The 25,031-nt window shown below is 41.1% G+C and overlaps 1 protein-coding gene across 3 annotated transcripts in view; it reads right to left on the reverse strand.

The window, feature by feature from the left end:
* Positions 1-25,031, reverse strand: part of SLC39A8 (solute carrier family 39 member 8) — an 84,375-nt gene that overhangs the window by 58,618 nt on the left and 726 nt on the right. For all 3 annotated transcript variants that reach the window (XM_020901950.2, XM_020901949.2, XM_070452193.1), the window contains exon 2: positions 24,426-24,899. In XM_020901950.2, coding sequence (XP_020757609.1) covers positions 24,426-24,644 — 219 coding nt within the window. In that variant the 5' untranslated portion in view covers positions 24,645-24,899. The remainder of the gene's footprint in view (positions 1-24,425; positions 24,900-25,031) is intronic.

Raw genomic sequence — 25,031 nt, forward strand, 5'->3', positions numbered from 1 at the left:
AGTTCAAAAGCATCAATTCTTCGGTGCTCAGCTTTCTTCTTTATAGTCCAATTCTCATACACCCATACATGACTACTGGAAAAACCATAGATTTGACTAGCTGGACTTTTGTTGGCAAAGTAATGTCTCTGGTTTTTAATATGCTGTCTAGGTTGGTCGTAACTTTTCTTCCAAGGAGTAAGCATCTTTTAATTTCATGACGGAAGTCACCATCTGCAGTGATTTTAGAGCCCTCGAAAATAAAGCCTGTTACTGTTTCCACTGTGGGAAACAGTGGAAGTGGAAGATAGAGCAAGATAAGCCCAAAACACAAGAAATAATTAAGGCCTGTGAATCGCTTTTGCTTGTCTGAGATCCCCTCTCCATTATCCAGGAACTGTTCACCTGCCTGGGATGGGAGCCTCCCTCTATGTGATGTAGCTGTGACTGACCAGGGAACATAGGACCCAGACTTGTCCACTCTCTGATGGAGCCACTGAAGAAATTTTCTTCCACTAGGATAACTATGGTGGCAAAGTGGCCAAAGGGACCCACAGACTGCCTCTGGGTCCCTTTGGCCACTTTCCCATCACAGGAACGAAGGTGAACAGAGCAGAGAAAGGCAGGTATCCAATATGATCACTAGTCTCCTGGATACCTCTGTGCCTAAAGCTGTGTCTGCCCCCCTCGACTCAGCTACCTAAGTCAATGAGTTCCTTTTTTGACTTAAGCTAATTTCACTTAAGCTTCTTTTACTTACAAATGAAAGACTCCTAACTGATACTCAAAGTAATTATTTAAAAGATACTTTGGGGACTTCCCTGGCAGTCCAGCTGTTAAGACTCTGAACTTCCACTGCAGGGGACACGGGTTTGATCCCTGGTTGGGGAACTAAGATCCCATGTACTTTAGGATATGGCCCCAAAAAAATAGATAAAAATCAATGCAAAAAAAAATACATGATGAACAAAAAAGTCAAAAACAAAAGATATTTTAAAGCTAGCAAAGGAAAGCTCCTGGTACATCAGAATCTGACTGAAAGCAAAAAAAAAAAAAAAGCTTCTCCATCCTTCTTCCTTTTCCCAACACATGGGTTCTCTTCTCTACTTGGCTATTTAGTCAAACAGCATCCACTAAATAATACAAAGCAATAGGACCATCTGATCCTGCACACATTAAGCCTAGGCTTGCACATTACACCACAAATGAAACATCATCCCAGTCAGGAGTCACCCCAGAGGTGGTTTCAGATTCTATTTTGCACAGACTGTGAATCTGTGGAAGCTGAGCAACTCACATTCTGAACAAGGACCCTGCTATAGGCGCAGCTGAGCTCTCAAATCAAGGAGAAGTAAGGGCCTCCTAACACATTTAGACTCAGTGATGATCAAAACTAGAATGCAACATCAAGTTTAGTCAGTTTTTCCAGGTTGTCAACTAACTGAGCCACACAAACTTTCAGTTTCATTACAAAGTCCCAAAGGGAGTCAGAGGTAGAACTGGGGTTAGAATTCAAATCTGAAAGAGCCCTATCCACCTTCTTTTCTCTTAGCAACTTTTCCACCCTTCCCTGCTCTGTGACAGCTGTTGTTTTTCAGTAAGAACTACAGCTAGCCTTCTGGAATTTGCCACCTATACAGCTGAGAGGAAAGACGTGTAATCTATCTCCCCATTCCCCAGATGAATGACAGGTCTCTTGTTATTTGAAGAGATGCCACAGGTAAGAGGGTGAATAAGAATCCATGCAAACTCTGAATCTATTCTGCTCTCATAGAAGCCACTTCCACTTCTCCCTCACTTTCATTTATTCATTCATCAATCACAGGTTGATCAAACTCCTCTGAGCCAAGCATTCTGGTAGGTGCTGAGAATAAGACATGGTTCCATCTTCAATAAGCTCACCATTCAGTAAACAAATCATAGATATGCATAACTATGGGCTTCCCTGCTGGCTCAGACAGTGAAGAATATGCCTGCAGTGTAGGAGAGCTATGTTCGATCCCTAGGTCGGGAAGATCCCCTGGAGAAGGGAATGGCAACCCACTCCAGTATTCTTGCCTGGAGAATCCCATGGACAGAGAAGACTGACAGGCTATAGTCCAAGGGATCACAAAGAGTCAGAGACGACTGAGTGACTAACACTTTCACTTTCACAGATAACTATAACAATTAATTGTTCTAAATTGATATAATATTAAAGACACATGCAACGTCTTGTGAGGGAAGAAGAGGTCAGGGAAGGCTTCTTGGAGGAGGAGATACATGTGCTGTATCTGAAATGTTAGTTCAATGCTTCTGATGGCTGGAAGATAAAACCTGGGTCAAAAAAACTCAAGTAAAGCAGAACTCAATGTTGTAGCCACACATCCTGGGAAACAAACTCACTCAGAAGGACAATGCAGATAGCAGAGTGCAGATTATTACACCGGCGGGCCCAAGACAGAGTCTCCTCTTAGCCAAGGACCCCGACCAGTTTTTCTGAAAACCTTATATACCCTAAGTGTACATGCCCAAACCCACCTCAGAACTGCACTGCCTGCTCACAGGCCAGTGCTGTCTCTTGGCACAAACAGAAACCTCCAGGGATTCAGCCAAAAAGCACGCTGCCCTTTGAACACCTGGAAGTGGACTTCACTGAAATGAAACCTCACCAACACTACCATTACCTGCTGGTCATAGTATGTATGTTCTTAGGATGGGTAGAAGCTTTTCCTACCTGGACTGAAAGAGCATCAGAAGCAGCCTGGTGCCTGCTTAGGGAGATAGTTCCCAGATTTGGATTTCCTACCAGCATTGGATCGGACCATGGCCTGGCTTCCGTAGCTGATTTAGGATAACAAGTAAGCAAAACTTTAAACACCAAGTGGAAATTAGATACAGCATATAGGCCCCAGAGTTCTGGGATGGTGGAAGGAACCAACTGGACACGTGAAGAGACTCTCCAGGTGGATCTTAGAAACTGACTGCTCCTGGGTGGATTCGTTTCCGACAGCTCTGCTCAGACTCAGGATGACCCACGGTCCCATGGCTCTTCTCCGGACAAAACTGTGTATGGGGGGCCCCCTCCCATAATAAAACAGGTGTCAACAACTTTGCCTCAGGTAAGGGGAGATGAGATTTCACAGCAGATGGAACAACCAGGAAAGGTAATAAATCAGGTAACTAAGTTTGTACAAGAAAGGGTGCCATTCCCCCTTGGGGAACAGATTCATGAATTTGTGCCCGGGGATCAGGTGTGGTCAAGGGCTGGAAACACGACTCCTTGGCCCCACATTGGAAGGGTCCATATACTATTGTTCTAACCATCCCTACTGCAGTTAAAGTTGCAGGTGTCACCCCTGGATCCACCACACGAGGGTGAAGAGGGCATTCCACGCAGACCTGGAGGACGCCGAGTGGACTGTGCAGAGGGACCCCACTGATCCCCGTAAAACCAAGATCATCTTAAAGAAGAAAAAGGGATGAAGCTCTACAATCAGCTGCTGCTACAAGGACTTGCTGGTATAATCTTGAGACTAACCATAGTTTCAGTACAAAGAGGGACCTGTGCTATTATTAAAGTGGAATGTTGTGTGTATATTCCTGACTTATCTGGCTATATCAACCACCCTAGATGACATGAAAGGTCAGGTAAAAGTTATGTCTGATGATGATCTTCCTTTTTGAACTTCAGTCCTATCCTGGGTGAAGGGTGTTTGATGGAAAACTATATTGACCACTGTTATAGTCGCCATGATCTGCTTTGTGGACCCTTTATTTTATAATGTGTTATGAACTTTGTAACCCAAAGGTTGATGTCGTTCTCCCAAATTGGAGGTCGGAGAGTCAGGGTGCAATATATCCCTATGAATGATGCTCATACTATGAGTTAAGAGCATCAAGAGTGGGGAATGAAGGATGAAACAGACAGAACAGGCTCCATCTTGAAAGCAGTACTCCAAAAAAAAAAAAAAGGAAGCAGGACTCCATCTTGGGCTGGACTGTGGACTTTGAGCTATATGCCCAGTATCTATGGAAACGACATACCAACTGGAAAACCAGACCCCCCGGATGGAAGAGCCCCAGGCTCATACCTAGACTCTGTTGCCTAAAAGAATACCCTAATTATCTATGTAACCAAACAGAATCATAAATTCTATTATGCTTATTGGGGTATGACCACATGCCTATTGATAATTGTCCACTGTTAACTATCTAGGCTTAAGGCATATGAATCACGGGTTAACTTTGATTGCATCTTTCTTTCCCTTTGTTCAGACTAGTTTCAGGGAATTTGAGGAGGTGGGTTTGGGCACATACACTTAGGGTATATAGGTTTTCAGAAAAACTGGTCGGGGTCCTTGGCTAAGAGGAGACTCTGCCTTGGGCCCGCCGGTGTAATAATCTGCACTTTGCTATCTGCATTGTCCTTCTGAGTGAGTTTGTTTCCCGGAACGTGTAGATACAGCATCAGTAATGCAAGAAACTATGTGATTACTTGACAAATGAATTTTATAAATAATAGTTACTATAAGAATTCTGGCCAGTATATAAAAGCTATATGCTTAAGATAAATGTATAATCTATTTTAATCCCCACATCAATGACCATGCTAGTGTAGATTTTAAGAGAAATCTGGGATACAGAAATCATGTCTTAGAAAGGTAAACTGTCCAAGATGAAACAACTTAAAATTCAAGCCAACGCCTTCCTGTGTCTCCTGTGTTTAGGTGGGCTGAACACTGAGAAGAAGGACACAAACAATGAAAGAAAGAACTATTTAGACCCATCAAGGAATGTATTTATACACTTATAAATAGTGTCTAAATGTGACTTACAGTCACTTGAATCATCAAGCTAAATTACTCTTAGCCCATATTCAGCATCCTATTCAAAGAGAGACCTCAAAAATAAACATCAGCCAAATTCAAACATCAGTCAAGTTTTCTTACCATGATGAGAATTAAGAGGGAAATGGAAGAGGGTCATGACTTTTGCCCTTCCAATAAGCCTTCCTTATTGTCCATCAGCCTCCAAGAAGCTCATCACCCAAACCCCCAGTGTGGCTGGGCAGGTGCAACAGCCACACTGAAGAGGCAGACAGCCCTGACCTGGCACAGCACCCTCCACCCTAGGCCCACAGCTGCTAACGCAGCCACGGCATACCCCCGCAACAGGATCATCAAACCTAGGACATCCAGAAGTGGGTATTCTTTGCTTTGCTTCCCTATCACTGCTCTAAACCCAGTATTCTTACAGTTCAAGCAGAGAAGCCAGCTTATTGATTCAGCCACCTAAGCTACCACCGTATAAACCTAAGACGGCAAGACCAGGAACACTGGTCTCAGACTGTTAGGAATGTATCAGGAAGAGGAAAAGATGAAGATCTAAAATAAATATTTAATGGGAAAGAAACCTCTGGAATCCTTGAGCACATATCTATCTTAGTATTGGATTAAGTATTGCTATTACTAACAATATTAACACCGTGTAGCTGATACACAGCAAAGATCAGCAAATACTTGTTGAATGAATGTAGTAAATGAATGAATTAACCCCTCACCTGTCTGCACAGCAGTTTTCAAAACCAACTGCCAAACTGGTTTTTCATAGTAGTTACTTAAACAAAATTATAAAAAAAGGAAAAGAAGTATAGAAGATGAAGTACACATAAGAATGTATCGAATATTATGGCAACTGGCCAAAGATGCCAAGAGGACAATTTAAATATTTAAAGTTTAAAAAGGTGATTTGAGTTTAACTATTGGGAGGCCATTTCTGACCTTGAAAACAGTGAGCTCTTCAATTAACTTTCCCCTTCAAGGGTGACCGCACAACAGCCAGGAACTGGTGATTCAAATGCTCCACGCTGGTAGTGGAAGCCACAAAGTGGGAGTAACTGTAGGCATCACTTCCAGGTTTGTTTATGACGCAGCAACAGAACTGCAGTTACAAGGAACTCCACACCACTTCCAAGCTGCCTTGATATTGCACAACGCGTGTATATGCTCAGTCACCCTCTGCCAATCTTCTCTTGAACTTTTTCCCTCTTAATTTCCTCTTTAAAGTTTAGTCATGATTTTTTCACCATGATAAAAGAGTTTTCTAAAGTGTGAGGAGAGAACATTCTAGAAGAATGATCTTCTAAGGTGTAAGAAGTGGCTACTCCAGTGATCCCGACTCTGTTTCCCCAAGATTTGGTCTTCTATTTTCCCTGTAGGTTTTCTTACTGAAGCCACTATGGTACTGCAGCACTCCCCTCCCATGATGTAAAACATATGTACACACACACACGTGTGTGTGCATGCTCACCAGCACACTCAAAGCTCTTCCTTACGAGAAGACAAAAAGACCCTTTCCTGGATATATTATTTAAAGGAGAAAGAGACAGTAAAGAATCTGCCTTCAATGCAGGAGACCCTGGGGAAGGTTCAATGCAGGTTCAGTCCCTGGGGAAGATCCCCTGGAGAAGGAAGTGACAATCCACTCCAGGATTCTTGCCTGGAGAACCGCATGGACAGAGGGGCCTAGGAGGCTACAGTCCACGGGGTCACAGAGAGTCGGACACGATTGAGCAACTAACACTTCCACTTTTCACTTTAAGGGGAAAAAACAGATTACTACAAAACAATGTGTATAAAATGATACCACTGCAAAAAAATAATAATAATAGTAATACCACTGCTATAAACCAAGTTAAATAAAATCCAGAGATACATGCCTCAAAATGCTGAAATCATGGGTGATTCTTTTTGTTTTTTCCTTCTGCTTCTCTTGGGCTTCCCTGGTGGCTCAGATGGTAAAGCATCTGCCTGGTGTGCGGGAGTCCCGGGTTCGATCCCTGGGTTGGGAAGATTCCCTGGAGAAGGAAATGGCAACCCACTCCAGTACTCTTGCCTGGAAAATTCCATGGACTGAGGAGCCTGGTAGGCTACAGTACATGGGGTCGCTAAGAGTCAGCCACGACTGAGCAATGTCACAGGTCACATGTTTGCCAACATTTTAGACAACATGCACATATTCCAATTTCAATGAGGAAAATAAAGTCAAATCATTGGGGTTTTTTAATCTTTTTCCAGGTTCCTCCAAATACAATTAAGACATGCTGATTTTTCTTTTTTTAATTTTTACTAAAAAAAAGAAATTTTTAAAGCTTTGATACACTCTTTAAAAGAGGTTTACAAAATTTTCTGACTTGACCACAGCTACCAACAAGTTTCTCAGCCATGCCCCACTCTCCATGCAGTTTCTCAAGGTTCTCTCACCTAGAAGCCCAGGGTAGTGTCAGAGCACAAATAACCTGGATTCTTGACTTCCTGATCCTGACCTGCCTCCATGGGCAAGGAGTTAGTTCCCTAGGCCTCCTGCTTGTTGTTAAGAACAAAACATCTTTTCAGTTCAGTTCAGTTCAGTCACTCAGTCGTGTCCGACTCTTTGTGACCCCATGCCAGGCCTCCCTGTCCATCACCAACTCCTGGAAGTCACTCAAACTCATGTCCACTGAGTCAGTGATGCCATCCAATAGTCTCATCCTCTGTCCTCCCCTTCTCTTCCCACCTTCAATCTTTCCCAGCATCGGGGTCTTTTCTAGTGAGACAATTCTTTGCATCAGGTGGACAAAGTATTGGAGTTTCAGCTTCAGCATCAGTTCTACAAACGAATATTCGGGACTGATTTCCTTTAGGAGGGAATGGTTTGATCTTCTTGCAGCCCAAGGGACTCTCAAGAGTCTTCTCCAACACCACAGTTCAAAAGCATCAATTCTTTGGCGCTCAGCTTTCTTTATAGTCCAACTCTCACGTTCATACATATGGAAAAACCATAGCCTTGACTAGACGGACCTTTGTTGGCAAAGTAATATCTCTGCTTTTTAATAATATGCTGTCTAGGTTGGTCATAACTTTCCTTCCAAGGAGTAAGGGTCTTTTAATTTCATGGCTGCAATCACCATCTGCAGTGATTTTGGAGCCCCAAAAAATGAAGTCAGCCACTGTTTCCCCATCTATTTGCCATGAAGTGATGAGACCGGATGCCATGATCTTCGTTTTCTGAATGTTGAGCTTTAAGCCAACTTTTTCACTCTCCTCTTTCACTTTCATCAAGAGGCTCTTTAGTTCTCCTTCACTTTCTGCCATAAGGATGGTATCATTGGCATATCTGAGGTTATTGATATTTCTCCCAGCAATCTTGATATATTAAATAAATATTTAATTTTTCTTAACATTAATTTCTATGGTGGTAAATATCAATAGCTATAAACCACACATACTTTAGTATATTGGTGTCTTCATGAATTTTAAGAGCACAAAGGATCCTGAGATCAAAAGTTTTGGTCTTGGGCATAAGAACAACAGACAGGCACTTACATGCCACTTAACTGACAAGTTGGGAATTTCTAACCAATATTATTCCATCAGTCTCTTATCCTGTTTATCTTTATCCCTCTCTCACACACAAGACTATCTCTACTGAAATGTTGGCATCATCACTCTTCTGCTCAAACTAAGCTCCTTCATATACACCAAAAACAAACAAACACTTTTCCTTCTGCCAAGAGTCTAAACACCTAACACTGAAGAATTATCTGTCTCCAACCTTCCTTCCTCGCTTTGCCCTCCCCTAAAAGCATACTTAAACTCTCTATTTTAACCAAGCAGTTCTAATATATGTTTTACTTTCACTGTGACTTTGCCTGCCCTAAGATCCCTCCTTAGAATTCTGAGATACTTCCTCTCAAAGTATCCAGCTTCTATCTGTCCTACATTTGGCCCCCATTGCCTCTGCTTAATATTTCTATGCTCTCCAGACTCTGCCACTCATAGAATTTACATATTTAGTACTTATTGTGTGCTTCCTCATATTACCATCTGTTCATGAAAATGAGTATCTCTTTAATAAGATCATGAACATCTAGAGAGGAAGGATGTGTTATTTCTTATCTTCCTCAACTTCTAGCAAAGCTTCAGACACAGAAGACACTCAACTTATAACAATCACTGACATGATAGATTAAGGAAAGGGATGTGAATGAAAGATCAGAGATTAATATATAGTGTCTGAATATTAATTCTGAGAAATACAAAGTGATAACCTGAGACATTTACCAGGAATTCTGAAGACTCAGATTTTTCTAGTCATAAGTTGCTTTGCTCATTCTTTCAAACTTTCCCAGCATCATCTCAGTAGGGACTTGATAACCATAAATAAACTAATATTGACACCAGTGTCTGCAAGTTGTCCTAAAAATTACAACTACAGGCTATGGAGAAAATCTGAGTCTAAATTATGACCAAAAAACTCTAGAAATTTCAAAACTTGGAAGGAATAAAGCCTTTATTATTTCCTTCTATTGATATGATACATGGGTGAATTCTAACATAATTTCTTTTCTATTTTTTATTAACTTGCCTGCATCAAATAAATGGATTGCTGGTTTAACTAGATGAGACATCCAGGTTGACTGAAATAATTTTAAAAGCTATATTGGCAGAAAATTTATTGTAAAAAGCTGAAGTTATTCATTCATTTAATAAATATTACCTGAATACCAACTATATGCTAGACACTATGCTAGTTACTAGGCTATGCTAGTAACTAGGTTAGATATCAATAACTTCATATACGCAGATGACACCACCCATATAGCAGAAAGTGAAGAGGAACTGAAGAGCCTCTTGATGAAAGTGAAAGAGAGTGAAAAAGCTGGCCTAAAACTCAACATTCAAAAACTAAAATCATGGCATCCGGTCCCATCACTTCATGGCAAATAGATGAGAAAACAATGGAAACAATGATGGACTGCATTTTCTTGGGCTCCAAAATCACGGCAGATGGTGACTGCAGCCATGAAATTATAAGACGCTTGCTCCTTGGAAGGAAAGTTATGACCAACCTAGACAGCATATTAAAAAGCAGAGACATTACTTTGTCAACAAAGGTCCATCTAGTCAAGGCTATGGTTTTTCCAGTAGTCATGTATGGATGTGAGAGTTGGACTATGAAGAAAGCTGAGTGCCGAAGAATTGATGGTTTTGAACTGTGGTGTTGGAGAAGACTCTTGAGAGTCCCTTGGGCTGCAAGAAGATCAAACCAGTCCATCCTAAAGGAAATCAGTCCTGAATATTCATTGGAAGGACTGATGCTGAAGCTGAAGCTCCAGTACTTTGGCCACCTGATGCAAAGAATTGACTCACTAGAAAAGACCCCGATGCTGGGAAAGACCAAAGGCAGGAGGAGAAGGGGATGACAGAGGATGAGATGGTTGGATGGCATCACTGACTAGATGGACATGAGTTTGAGCAAGCTCTGTGAGTTGGTGATGGACAGGGAAGCCTGGCATGCTGCAGTCCATGGGGTTGCAAAGAGTTGGACACGACTGAGTGACTGAACTGAACTGATGCTAATTACAGGAAAACAGAAAGTGACTGAAGGACTTCCCTGGCAGGTGAACGATTAAGATCTCACCTTCCAATGCAGGGAGTGCAGGGTCAGTCGCTTGGAGGAGCTAAGACCCCACATGCCTTGCAGCCAAAAAAAAAAAAAAAAAAGACATAAAAAAGAAGCAGTATTGCAATGAATTCAATAAAGACTTTAAAATTGGTCCACATCAAAAAAAAAAATCTTTAAAAAAAAGAAATGACTGAGATAAATTCCAGTCCCTAGCCTCACAATAGATCTCAGAGACTAGTACAGGTTCAGATTTTTAAAAATAAGTAATTACAGTATGGCCTGCTAAGTGTTAGGGTAGATTCATTTATGAGGAGACAGAATAACTAACCTCCCCAAAAGTAACAAGACAGTCCGAGTCTTCCTGAAGCAAACAACATTTAAGATGAGATGTGAAGAAAAAAGAGGAAATAAGGTTGGAGACATACAGGAGGTAAGTGTAGGTACTATAGGGCCTTACATACCAGGCAAGGAGTTTAGATTTATTCTTACAGTAATCATAAGCCATCTGAGGATGGTGAAACGATCTGATTTGCATATTTGAGATATAAATCTGGCAGCAATGTGAAAGATAGGACATGGGGCAGCACGGAATGCAGTGGGCAGCAGCCTGCCAGGCACAAACACAATGCAAGATACAATATCTAATTTAATCTCACAACAATCCCATAAAGCAGGTAAAACTCTTCTCCTTACACAAAAGAGAACACTGGAATTTAGAGATATTAAATAAGCAATGTTTAAGTTACTGTGACAGGATTTATGTGCATTTGACATGGGAAGTAAGGAGAGACAGGAGTCAAGAATAACATCCAGTTTTTCATTGTAGTCAAGAGAGTGGATGGTTATGCTGATCACTGAGACTGACAAATAGGATTACCAGAAGGTGTGGGTGGAGAAAGGATGGAGTTGATGAGTTCCATTTGGGACAGGTTTAGACCTGCTGAGTTGGGGAGGGGAGTTAGACATCGATTGGCAAGAGGTTGTGCAAGCTGAACATCAAGAGAGAAATGTGGACCAAGCCAACCTATGCATAAAGCATCCACAGAGAGGTGATAACTGCAGCCAGAGGAGTGACTGAGGTTGCACAGAGAGAGTGTGCAAAATCAAAAGGAAGATGGCATGAGACAGAGCCCTGAGGAACATCAATATTTAAAGGATGAGCAAAAGACACAAACTGAAAAGAAACAGCCAAAGAGGTAAGAAATCCAAACCAAGGCAGGCACAGCTGCGGGCAAGGAGAGTGTGGGTTTCAAGGAGGAAGTGTTCAATATCATCAAAATTAATAGAGGTAAAGCCTGAGACTCTCCCATTGTATTTAGCAATAAGACATTCTGGGTGACATCCTTTAGAGCAATTTTAAGCAAGTGTTGGGGAAACAGCCAGACTACAATGTGCTGAGGAGTGTCTGGAAGGTAAGAAAATAGAATAGGCTTAATATATTACCACTGCCCAAGTTATATATAGCAACTAAAGCATGAAGAGCATGGGATATTCAGGGGATTTATAGCATAAGAGCCACACTAAAGAAACACCTGCCTAAAACCAGAACAATGCAGAAGAACTGAGGATTCAAAATTGGTACCTCTGTTTTCCCAGACAAATCTGGGCACGTGGTGATTTCTGCCAGATGACTTATTTGTGCCTCAGTTTCTGGGGAAACTGCTATGTTCTAATTCTCTGACAATACTGCTTGGAATATCAAATGTCAATGATCACGAAATAATATTGTCAGGTTGAAAAATAGCTTGTGAAGGAATTACCAATCATGTTTTAACACTAGACCTGATTCCTGCAAGCAGTTCAGCAGGGAAAAACAATATTAATAATTTTTTTCTTGCTTTACTGAAAAAAAAATTGTACTGTTTCCAGGGGCTTCAAAAAACTGGCATCAGTTCTACCTTGACACCTAGGCACTTGGATAATATATGAGGCACTAAGATTTTTGGAAAACAAACCAGGATTATATTCTTCCATATGAGAAGCAACAGTGGAGAGAGCATAGGTTTTGAAGTCAAGTCACTCCGGAGTGGAATCCTCACTCTGCCATTTCTGAGCTATGAGGCTGAGGGAGGTCTCAGCAAGACTGGGTTTCTTTATGGAATACCTAGAGTACTTACCCGGTGAGATTAAGAGGCTTATTGGGATAGTACATAAGAAGATATAATGCCTGGCACATGGTAAGTGCTCCATAAGTGTTAACTAACACTACTACCAGGACTTGCTTCCTCTGCGAGAGTGAAGGTCTTAACTGAACATTTACTTAAATGGCATTCATCCCAAGATTAGAGACTTTCTAATCCAGTGTCTAGACTTTCTCATTAATATGTGGAAGAAAAGTAACCAAAGGATATACCCGAATTCTGAGATCTCTGTTCCTAAAGAAAACTGTAGAGCATCATGATTTGATACTAAAACTCAAGTACCTGATATCATCAATAGGGTGCCTTCCTTAATAGAAGGGTCCATGTGTTTTCTATCATATATGTTCAATAGTCATTTACAGCAGGGTGTGTGACTCAACTCAGAATCGACCTCCTAATTTTACCTCTCCTTTGAAGTTCGGGCTAACTTCTCTTTCCCTATCCCTGAAGAGAAATGTCCCTCACGTATCACTGTGAGACCACAGTGGTTCCTGTTCTCTTACCTACTTTCCAACTGAAAAAGTCAACTGAATCTGGAGAACCCTGGATTCTTCTGGCTTGAAAAACCCATACGGAAGTCTTGAACTTAAAACCACAATTACATCCATTTCTACAAGTATAATGTGGACTTCCAATCATTCACATTTCAGTATTGATGCAAACTTTGGACAAAAATTATAAAACAAAAATTACAAACATAAAAAATTATAAAACCCCTAAATAAAGCCTCTGAAGCCCTCCAGAAAAGAGGGAATGTTTACAATTTCAATGTCTATTGAAATACTCAAATTATTTCATTAGTCTCTAATGTTTACATTTTCAGGAGTTTATTACTACTGTTTGATGAAAAGGAAGAAGAGGCAAATAGTAAAGTCTTTCTCAAGAGGAGAATCACCATGGAAACTAACACCAAATTCACTGGACTGATGTAGTTCTCACTGAACTTTTTATTTCATTAATCCCTGCCCTCTTTTTATAGCAGTGCTTTCTTCTAAGTTGACTGACCCTAAGGTGCCCCGGCCTCCAGTTAAAGACAATTTTGTTAAGGATAGTTAAGCTCTTGCAAAGCCGTATCAACTAACATAGTATTACAATGAAAATAACTATACACTGAGCACATAATTTGAGCCAGGCTAAGTATTTTACATGCACTGTCTTTTTATTTGCTATTTGAAGTAATACAGGAAAAAACAGCTTCTTTGTTTGATTTACTACACGTAATACACTAAATATAGAAATGCCTAAAATATAATGAATGCTCAGTAATTATTATTACTATTGTTCATATATCTTAGTTCACAACTACCCTATGATAAGTTTCATTCTTTCAGTTCACAGTTGTGAAAACTAAGGATTAAGGAGGTTAAGTCACTTGGCTGTGATTCCCCAGCTAATAAGTGACAGAATTAGAATTTCAGCCCAGGCCTGGTTTAACTACCAAGAATAAATTGTTAACCATTTTGTTGTACTCTCTTCTATAGTTAGAGAGCTAAGAAACCCACTGAATGTATCGATGACAAGTGTATTATTTTTGAACTAGGTTCACAGAAATAAAGCCTTAGAGGCCTTATCAAGACTCGCCTGAGTTTTTTACTCTATTCAGTTAAGTATAAATAAAGTAAGGTACTAAATATTTGGACTTGGAAGGCATAATACTACTTTTCAGGTTAACACCTTTGATCTAGAATTCACAGATTTTTGTTTTTGTTCTCCTTAAACTTCAGTCCAAGAAAAACAACAGAGGATCTTTGGAAGGATATGGAAACCAAATTAAACAAGGCTCCATTCTGAAGATTTTCTATGTTCCAAAATTCCATCATCACAAAGGTAATTCAGTGATAGTTTCATTTCTTTAAAAATAAATCTCAAGACTCAGCAAACCCATTTGGCTCCTGAGAGAGACACTGGGAACAGTTGGAGAATAAATTAGTTTCAATATTCAATTACGAACAAGAATCTACCATCACCTGGAACTGGAAATGGGAACACTCTCTGAAACCTACAAGTTTCTTAGGTTGTCTAGAGTTTAGTAACAATCTTTTTTTTTTTCCCACAAATTGCATTGCAAATGATCCTAACATTAACTGTGTGCACTTAGTAATGTGTACAGTCCCTTGTGGAAATGACACTCTGAATCCAAGTAACTGGCAAACTGTTTATTACCAACCGCATTAGACTAACCCTCACTGCAGGTTGCTTTGCTTCTCCCTGAGAAATGTGAATCCCTCTCAACTTCAGGCCTATTTCCCATGCCTATTTATATTCCTATTTTCTCCCCCAAGCTCATTGGTGGTTGTTATTCAGTTGCTTACTCGTGTCTGACTCTTTACGACCCCATGGATTGCAGCATGCCAGCCTTTCCTGTTCTTCACAACCTCCTGGAGTTTGCTCAAATTCATATCCATTGAGTCGGTGATGCCATCCAATCATCTCATCCACTGTCACTCCCTTCTCCTGCCCTCAATCTTTTCCAGCAGCAGGGTCTTTTCCAGTGAGTCTGCTCTTCACATCAGGTGGCCAAAGTACTGGAGTTTCAGCTTCAGCATCAGTCCTTCCAATGAATATTCAGGGTTGATTTCCTTTAGTATTGACTGGTTTGATCTCCTTGCTGTCCAAGGGACTCTTTCAAGAGTCTTCTTCCCCAAGCCCCTACTACCAGCAAAAGAAATAAAACCTCGAGGATTCAAATGTCTACTGAGTGTAAAGAAAAAATTCTTAAGCTGCAGTCATAGTTGAAAAGCAATGGGTTTTTATGATGGGAAGATGAAGACTTTGCCCCTCAACATCTCCCAAGGTGGACATCCTCAAGAAACAGAAATACGGTGTGAACCATGGAAAGCACGAAAACTCAAAATCTCCCACCCAGCTACTCCACTTTGAACATCTCTAAAGAGAAATGAAGATCTACCTCAATTAAGGGGAAAGTTTACTACACCCTCTCTTCATAACTGTGTTAGAGTTCAAACTCTCATCTCAGCGGTAACGAGAGTCCAAGAGTTAGGAATTCTGTTAAAACACTCTGTTCTTTCCTCATTGCTTCAACTCATTCCCTAGCACCGATGCACAATCCTCTTTCTCCAGTATTGTGCAGTCAGCAATGCAGCTGCTTCACAGGCATGAAAAAGGAGGACTTGCAGGATTAAGAGGAGCAAACTACAATGTATAAGTTACAAGGATATATTGTACAATGTATGGAACATAACCAATATTTTATAACTATAAATGAAGTACAATTTTTAAAAGCTGTGAATCACTATATTGTACACCAGTAGCATATAGTATTGTACATCAATTAAAAAAATTAAAAAGATGATTAATTAATATGTATAAAAAAGAACTATCTGCCAGAGAGAATATAGCACAATTTTTTTTAAAAAAAGAAAGACGTATACTCTAAACTGCCAGAAGAGAGAGTAAATTCATTGGTAGAATTTTAGAGTAAAAGTGACAACAAGACTGAAAAATTTAACACTAGACATGGGTATTTCTCTCATACCCACAATCTATCCACAGAAGAAAGAAGTTGATTAATATGCCGTTCTCCAGGAAAACTCTGAAACTCAGAATTAGGAGAACTGTTGTTGCCAAAATATTTTCTCCAAGAAAAATTCAACATATAAGAGAGAAATAAAATAAATTTTCCTTCTATTCGAGAATTCATGGAACCCACTGGCAAATCCATCTTGTGATTAATAGCACAGACATTTGGTACTAGCAGATGTTCATCAAATAAGTATTTTAAAAGCCAAACCAAACAAGCCAAATTCTCAAAAAAAAAGAGAACTGGCTGACTAGTAACTCCTTCACGAGGTGTTTCCCAAAAGGCTCCCTCACTCTTTTCAACTAATACAGCATGCTACCAAAAGTGTTCATTTGGCAATTAATCACACACAGTCTTGTGATATGTCTGGTAATGTTTCTTTCAGTGGTTATTTAACTACTGCAGTTTTGCCTTACATATTTCCCACAAGTTGCCACCTATTTCTTAGATTAAAAGCTCTCTGAGGACAAGGATCTATCATCATCATTATAATTTCTTTGCCCTTAAGGTGACCAAGCAATGTAGGTAGATAAGTAATTGATGGTTAGATCAAAATCTGAAGTAACAGTTGCCCTGGCTAGAGACAGTATGATTTTCTAAAGTAAAATTCAAAAAATCCACTGTAAGTATTGTCAACTACAAACTGGCACTTGCCAAGAGCATTGCCAGCGGCTGAACACCAAGGGCATCTGCCACCTGCACCTGCAGAGATTGAACCCTGTGCTGCTGACCTTCAACACCCCCGGAGGGAGTTCGAGGTGGAGTGAGGCTCTCTGTGCTCCAGGTCTTTTGATAGTCAGATATTCTCAGGAACTGATTTCATAAGCCAATCTTTGCATCTCCTCATATCTAGAAAAGTACTAAATCCCTTCATGATGACATCAGCTCCTAATAACTAGCAGAAAACCTTTTGTCAAACAAGTGCTCAATTGCATTGAACTCCCCCTTCACCAAAATATTATATATTGACCTTCCCACACTGCTTTTTTTTTTCTTTTTCTTTCTTTTTTTTTCTTTTTTCTTTTTTATTAGTTGGAGGCTAACTACTTTACAATATTATAGTAGTCTTTGTCATACATTGACATGAATCAGCCATGGATATACAGGCATTCCCCATCCCGATCCCCCCTCCCACCTCCCTCTCCGCCCGATCCCTCTGGGTCTTCCCAGTGCACCAGGTCCGAGCACTTGTCTCATGCATCCAACCTGGGCTGGTGATCTGTTTCACCCTAGATAATATACATGTTTCGATGCTGTTCTCTTGAAACATCCCACCCTCGCCATCTCCCACAGAGTCCACAAGTCTGTTCTATACATCTGTGTCTCTTTTTCTGTTTTGCATATAGGGTTATGGTTACCATCTTTCTAAATTCCATATATATATGTGTTAGTATACTGTATTGGTCTTTATCTTTCTGGCTTACTTCACTCTGTATAATGGGCTCCAGTTCCATCCATCTCATTAGAACTGATTCAAATGAATTCTTTTTAATAGCTGAGTAATATTCCATGGTGTATGTGTACCACAGCTTCCTTATCCATTCGTCTGCTGATGGGCATCTAGGTTGCTTCCATGTCCTGGCTATGATAAACAGTGCTTTGATGAACATTGGGGTGCACATGTCTCTTTCAGATCTGGTTTCCTCGGCCCACACTGCCTCTTGGAAGCAGTCTCTCAGAACTAACTGAGATGCTGTCTCCTCAGTTGCAGTCCTCACTTTGCCCCCAAATAAAACTTAACTCGCAGCTCTCAAGTTGTGCATCTTTCTTAGTCGACAGGATTTAGGACTGTCTGAGGTTCTACCACTTACTGTTTGATTTTTGTTGAGTTACATAATCTCTCGGAACCACATATTTCTCCTGTGTAAAGTTAATAATGGTATTGTTATCATAGGATTGTTGTGTTTTTGAAATGTGTTAATACAAATAAATTGGTTAAGAGTATGTCATACAGAATAAGAAAAAAAAGACGATAAATCCTTAGATATAATTATTTATGTTATGCACACAAGGGTCTATGTGACTCCTAGAGTAGTGGGTGAAGATGCAAATTTGGGAGTTAGATATAGAAAGAATGAAGGATATTTTCTCATATGGACTACCGTCATCCCTGGCAAAGGAGCAAACTAAGCGCTTGACATCATGGTCAAGTGAGCTATGAGTGTCTCTCATTTTTTCAAAACCTTTTGGAAACAATGATCACACTGTACACAGTCAAGTTAAACAGAATGATATAATAAATCAGAATAAGTCCATTGTCTTGAAGGAAAAGGCCCCAAAGACATAAGTACAACCGCACCCTTCCATCCTGTCATTCCAGACAAGTTTTTCACCTGAACAGGCAGGCTGGAAGGCATTCCCAGGACACTGATCCCACCATTTTTCAGAACATAAAAAAGGGGGGGGTAAAAGGAGGGCAACAACAGATACTTTCTCTCATCCATCTATAATCAGTGATTCCCAGCACATCCTTCATCTAATGCACTGTTACCCGCTCCCATACCACAAGCTATGCATATAATATGCATGTAATAACCACACACACACACTCCTGTGTTTGCTACAGACCACTAGCCTGACCCCACTGAAATAAGCCAACAGTTACCTCAGTGCCTCTTCCTCTGGCATCCTCAGGCCATAAATTAATGAAAGGAAAGGTCTAATAATAGTTACATGACCACTACAGACGAAAGGCTGCAGTAAAAAATACCTGTCTTTGGGACTTTTTTTCCCACTCCTCAGTCGTGGCTGCTCTCCCAGGAGAAGGCAGAGCCTTTATGCTACCTCCTGATGGCCTCTCCAGGTTCAAGCAATCATTACAACGCCTACAAACCACTGCAGTTTCCTCCCTAGTTCCTGTCTCGACCCACTCTGACACATTCCACACTCTCATGCAGAGAAATTTTCTAAAAACACAAGTCCGATCGCATTCCACTTTTGTTTAAAATTCTTTAATCAAATATACCATTCTATTATACACTGTAGTCATACATGCATTATGTCATACATCTACCTAGAAACTGTAAAGTCATGTGAGGGCTCAAATTGCCTTACCCGTATTAAGCAATCTTCACTCATTCATTCAAAAATATATACAATGGGAAATTCCATGGTGGTCCAGTGTTTAGGACATGGAGCTTTCACTGCTGAGGGCCCAGGTTCAATCCCTAGTCAGGGAACTAAGACACCACAAGCCACCTGGCTCGGCTTAAAAAAAAAAAGTGTATGTATATATATATATATATATATGTATATATATATATATACACATATAATGAATATGTGTTGTGTACCAGGCATTACACTAGCCCCTGAAGAGATGAGTCAGATCATTCCCTTCAATTTGTTCAAAATCATATTGGAGGAGGGGAGGACATTCAACCATGTGAGCAGAAAATTTAAATATATATACATTATTTACATATTAAACTACAATTTCAATATATGTTATGATTGCAGAGGCACCAATTATTAACAGGGGCTTTTACTAAAACCCCTGAACAGGCTAAGAAAGGCTTCTTGGAAGAAGTAATGTCTAAACTGATACCTAAAGCATAAGCAGATGTGTATGCAGAACCAGGAACTACAAGCAGTCTATGAAGAATGGAGTAGTAGCAAAGGATAAGACTTGGGAAATACACAGGAAACAGACCATAAAAAGATTTAAGCCACTTTAAAGTGTTTGAAGTTTGTCTTGAAGATATTTAACTGTTCTTAAAAAATGAGCAGTATGGTTAGGTTCGTACTTTTAAAAGACCACTCTAATTAGAGTATAGTAGTTATTCAAAATATTTCTAAAACACATGAATAGCTAAGTCTCATCAGCATAATGAAAAAATTTCAAGAATTCAAAAAAAGAGAAATCGGCAAATCAGCAGTGGCTGTGAAGTCCTAGAAATATTTTACGGAACAGTGTAGCTGGGTTTTTAAAAGTGTAAGAGTTTGAGAGGGTAATTCAAGTAAATGAAGGACAACCCATCTGGGAACAGGAAAGGGTGCAAGGAAGATAATGAATATTCCTTGAATAAATATAATAATAAATATAATGATAAATAAATATAATGAAGATAATGAATCACCTTGAATAAAAATATAAGGTGAAGTCATAGAAGAATGACTAGTTTAATGTAGTGAGTGCTAGCTCTGGGCAGGTTAGGTTGATATCTTAGGGTTAACCTTGCTGTGCAGAGCCTCAAATGCCAAACTCCAGATTTAGACTTCACCAGCCAAGAGAATTCATGGAGAACTGAAAGAAGAGAGGCATACTCCAAGTATTGCTTTATGAAGACTGAATATGAATTGAAAGATATTTTAAAACAACCTGTGAATGAAAAAAATAAGATGCAGGAGCTATGCTGCAAGATTTTTATCAAATGAAAAAAATGAAGTTAGGAGAGAGACGCAAAAATCAAAGGTTGATGCATGAGACAAGTGCTCGGGCCTGGTGCACTGGGAAGACCCAGAGGGATTGGGTGGAGAGGGAGGTGAGAGGGACCAGGATGGGGAATACATGTAAATCCATGGCTAATTCATTTCAATGTATGACAAAAACCACAAAAAAATAAAATAAAATAATAAAATAAAAAAAATAATAAAAATTTAAAAAAAAATCAAAGGTTGAGTGATGGTGGGAAACAAAGGCTGCCTCACAGGACAACCTGCCACACCCACACCCACATCACCATCTCCCCCACCAACCCTCCCCAGGAGACTGATTTAAATAGAAACATTTCCTGCAGCTGAGTGTGATAATTTAGAAATGAGGGGTTTTGAAGGAGAAATGAAGAGAAAAGACCACTTGGAGAATGAGAAAGAAGGACTATCAAAACAAATAAAAGGTGGCACTGAGCCCATTCTTGAAGTGAAGTGAAGAAGTGAATGTCACTCAGTCATGTCCGACTCTTTGCGACCCCATGGACTGTAGCCTACCAGGATCCTCCGTCCATGGGATTTTCCAGGCAAGAATATTGGAGTGGGTTGCCATTTCCTTCTCCATGAGCCCATTCTTAAATCCCCTAAATTAATCACCCAGGGTATTTACTCAGTTGGGGCTTCCCTTTGTATTCTACACTTGATCTTAGCCAAAAGGCCAAGAAGCGATCCCTTTGTATTCCAGAAACTCCCTCAGATAGAGCAGACCTACACTTTGTCTTGGGCCCCAGAGACCCATTTAGATAAAAGAGCTCTTTCCTCTCACTTGTTTGGCCTGCTTCTTCTACCTGCTCTTTGTACCCTCAGAAACCTTAAGAAGCAAAACAGTAAACTCAACTATTCCATTGTCTCCAGTTTGAACTCAGGTCACTTTGATGTCCCAAAGCAACAAACTAATTTAATAGTACTTGCTGCTGCTGCTAAGTCGCTTCAGTCGTGTCCAAATCTGTGCGACCCCTTAGACCACAGCCCACCAGGCTCCTCTGTCCCTGGGATTCTCCAGGCAAAAATACTAGAGTGGGGTTACCATATCCTTCTCTAATTCATGAAAGTGAAAAGGGAAAGTTAAGTCGCTCAGTCGTGTCCGACTCTTCAGGACCCCATGGACTGTAACCTACCAGGCTCCTCCGTCCATGGGATTTTCCAGGCAGAATACTGGAGTGGGTTGCCATTTCCTTCTCCTAATAGTATTTAGGGATACTGAAAAAATATTAGAAAACCTTCTGAGACTGTCTAAATTTTTAGCACAGTAGTCTGCGGAAAAACTGGCCTAAGCCCTCATCCAAAAAAATAATGTCATTTGTAAATAGATCTCATATAAGATTCAATAAATCCCTGGCCCAAAGAAATAAATTCTATCTTTTCAACTGTCTTCAAAGTCAGAGAATCATGTTTTTCACATTTATTCTTATTCTACTTTGTGCAGGTGAGGAAACTGAAGTTACCTTCTTTAAGGTATGGAGATATTAACAGCCCTGAATTTTGCTCCAATTTGGATAGCCTCCTGCTGGAGCAGCTGTAAATGCCAGCAAATTAACAGATTCTTCTGGAATGGTATTTCATTCGACATCATTTAACTGATGATGGTTGTTATCAGTAGAACTTTTTTAAAACATCAAACAGATGTTTGCTAGGTCTGATCAAGTGATAAATTTTCCTTGGCTTCCCTTTGTTTCCAAAGTAATTATGGGCTTTTCCCCATCTCTTTTTGATGTCCACAGAGGCCATAATGAGGGTAGTTAAATATGCAAACAGAAAAATGAAAAACAAGGTGTCAACATAGATATAATTTACCTATTGAGGTACCTACTTACTCATAAACTGGGAATCATATTGCTAACAAACTTAAGCAACTTTCTTAAATTATTTAGGTATATTTTCCACTGTCTGCCAAGGTGTGGTTCAGGAGTCTTTCGTCCCTTTATAATTCACCAGCACCTCCAAACATTGCAAGATTAAGGAGATAATTTAAGTCAAAACAATGTGTAGGCTAAAGATATGCAGCTGCAAGTCAAGTCCCCAAGCTTCTTTCCAAGCATATGACCGACCACTCCTGCTCCTATCTAGAAATGCTTTAGTCAGCTCAGCTGTTTCCCTTGATTGAAGAGTCTGCAACTAGATGGAAAATACTTATGAAGTTAGTTGTTTGTCTTATTTTCTAAAACATCAATATAATATGAAGTCATTTCAGTTTTTCCAATGTATCATTTCTTAGCCATTACATTCTGGCATGTAATGCCTTGCAAGAATCTGATAGTTTACTAAAGAACTTGCATAAGAGGACCATAAAACCCTTCTAAATCAAAGGACGCGCACTCTGACACCTCATGGCATCAGAATCTTATACTTCTTATGTACTGCATGTTTTAAATGAGGTAAGATATTTCTAACAAAATGAATGCCAAACTATAAGGTTATCAGCAAAGAATTTGTCGGATTAAAGGGGCTTCCCTGGTGGCTCAGCTGGTAAAGAATCTGCCTGCAATGTGGGAGACCTGGATTCAATCACTGGGTTGGGTAGATCCCCTGGAGAAGGGAAGGGCTACCCAGTCCAGTATTTATTCTTGCCTGGAGAATCCCATGGACAGAAAAGCCTGGCGGGCTACATACAGTCCATAGCGTTGCAAGAGTCGGACACGGCTTAGCAACTAAACCACCACCACCACCCACTCCAGTATTCTGGCCTGGAGAATTCCATGAACTGTATGATCCATGGGGTCACAAAGACACAACTGAGCGACATTCACTTCACTATCTGATTAAAATTTCCCTAATTGTAATCAAAGGCCAGATACATTGGGAAACTAGATTTCCAGGAGTAGAGTAACAGTATAACATTCCCAAACATTTTTTAACATTCTCAAACATTTTGGACCACAAAACCTTTTGTAACACAAACTAACATCACCCAGAAGTGACAAACAATACGGAAAGTACTGAATACTGCCATTCATCATCAGTTGTCACTGGAACCACAGCAGAAGGGGGAAAAAAAACAATCAAAGCACTGAGTTAACAGAGTTTTAAAAAGGAGTGGGGATTTCTGGGGAGGATGCTAAAAACACACTTTGCTTATTTCACAATTTTAAGAAATAATCATAGGTTATTTATTATGGAAATAACGAAGAATCCCTAATACCCTTTTTGAGGTTTACTGACAGGTATGGTCCTAATTGCGCCTAGGTAACTTAGGGTGATCCTTAAATCTTAAGAATTACCAAACGCCTAACTAATGCTGTGTATCTGTACTAAGATAGGTTTTTGGTTTTTTTCTTTTTGTTTGAATGAATGAATGCATGAATATTAGAATCAAACCTTTGACCTGATAGATGAACAAAAACTATGGCTCTAAACCCAGTTCCATCACCAGTTGGATGTGTGATCTTGGTCTCAGAGCCCTCTCGGCCTCCTGGTCTCTATACAGTAAGCCCTTCAGCCCTAAGTGCCTCCTGTAACTTACATGGGGAAGACAGAACTATATTATACCTCGCTAGCAGTCGTTACCCATCAAGCGGCTGTTAACGGGAGAGCCTGTGAGCCACTACCTCCGCCAGGAAGACTTAGGTGCGCCATTCCTATCTCAAACGCATCTCTCAAGGTGCTTCCCACACTCAACTACTTCATCAACTTTTGCATAAAATCTTATAACCACAAGCGTCTGACGGCTCAACTCATCGGGCATAAAACTGCAATTTCTGGCTCCCTCGTCACCGCCAGCCCTTTAACCCCGGCTAGAAAGTCAGATCCAGTTAAAAAAAAAAAAAAAAAGCAGGACCCGCCTCACACATGAGAGACAAAACTAAGTTCTTTCTCCTGCGCTTGTCCCCTTTAATCAACGTTCAAGTACAAATGGACGTCTCCGGACACCCCGGCGTTTGGGGAAGGGCGGCCCGACCCGGCCGTACCTGGTTGAAGTGCAGCTGTCCCGGCTCGGGGGCGCCCTCCTCGGGGGCGGCTCCCAGACGCTCCAACAGGCGCCCGAGCTGCGCCGCCGACAGGCTCCGGTTGGCGCCGAACACGCTCAGCACATCCTCGCTGAAGGCGAGCCCAGGCCCGTCCGCCTCCCCTCCGAGGCCAGCGGCCGCCAGCAGCAGGAGCCCAGCCACAGCTCGACCCGGGGCCATCCTGGCCGGGGTTGCCCCTCACGGGCCCAAAACGGACTGGAGCGCACAGGGGCGTGCCGGGCGCAGCCGCGTCGGTGCCCAAGGGCGCCGGTCAGGCGTCGGCCCCGGTCCGGGTCAGCAGTGGCGCGGGGCGCACCTGGTCCTCCGGCGCCTTCGAAATAGCAGCAGCCCGCGACCTGCCGGTCATTGAAGTGGCGGTGCAGCCGGGGGGGTGGGAGCGATAGACAGAGCGGGCCCCCGGGCCTCCTGGAGAGCCTGAGATAAAAAGGACAAAGGGGGACAGAGATAAAGGCCACCCGGCTACCCGCCGGCCAGCCTCGGGAGCACTGCGAGGCCGGAGCCCTCGAACGCCCCACCGGGCTTGGGGCCAACTGCCCCGGAGCGCAG

The sequence above is a fragment of the Odocoileus virginianus genome, chromosome 21, assembly GCF_023699985.2.
Source record: "Odocoileus virginianus isolate 20LAN1187 ecotype Illinois chromosome 21, Ovbor_1.2, whole genome shotgun sequence".
In the NCBI taxonomy this organism is placed as follows: Eukaryota; Metazoa; Chordata; class Mammalia; order Artiodactyla; family Cervidae; genus Odocoileus; species Odocoileus virginianus.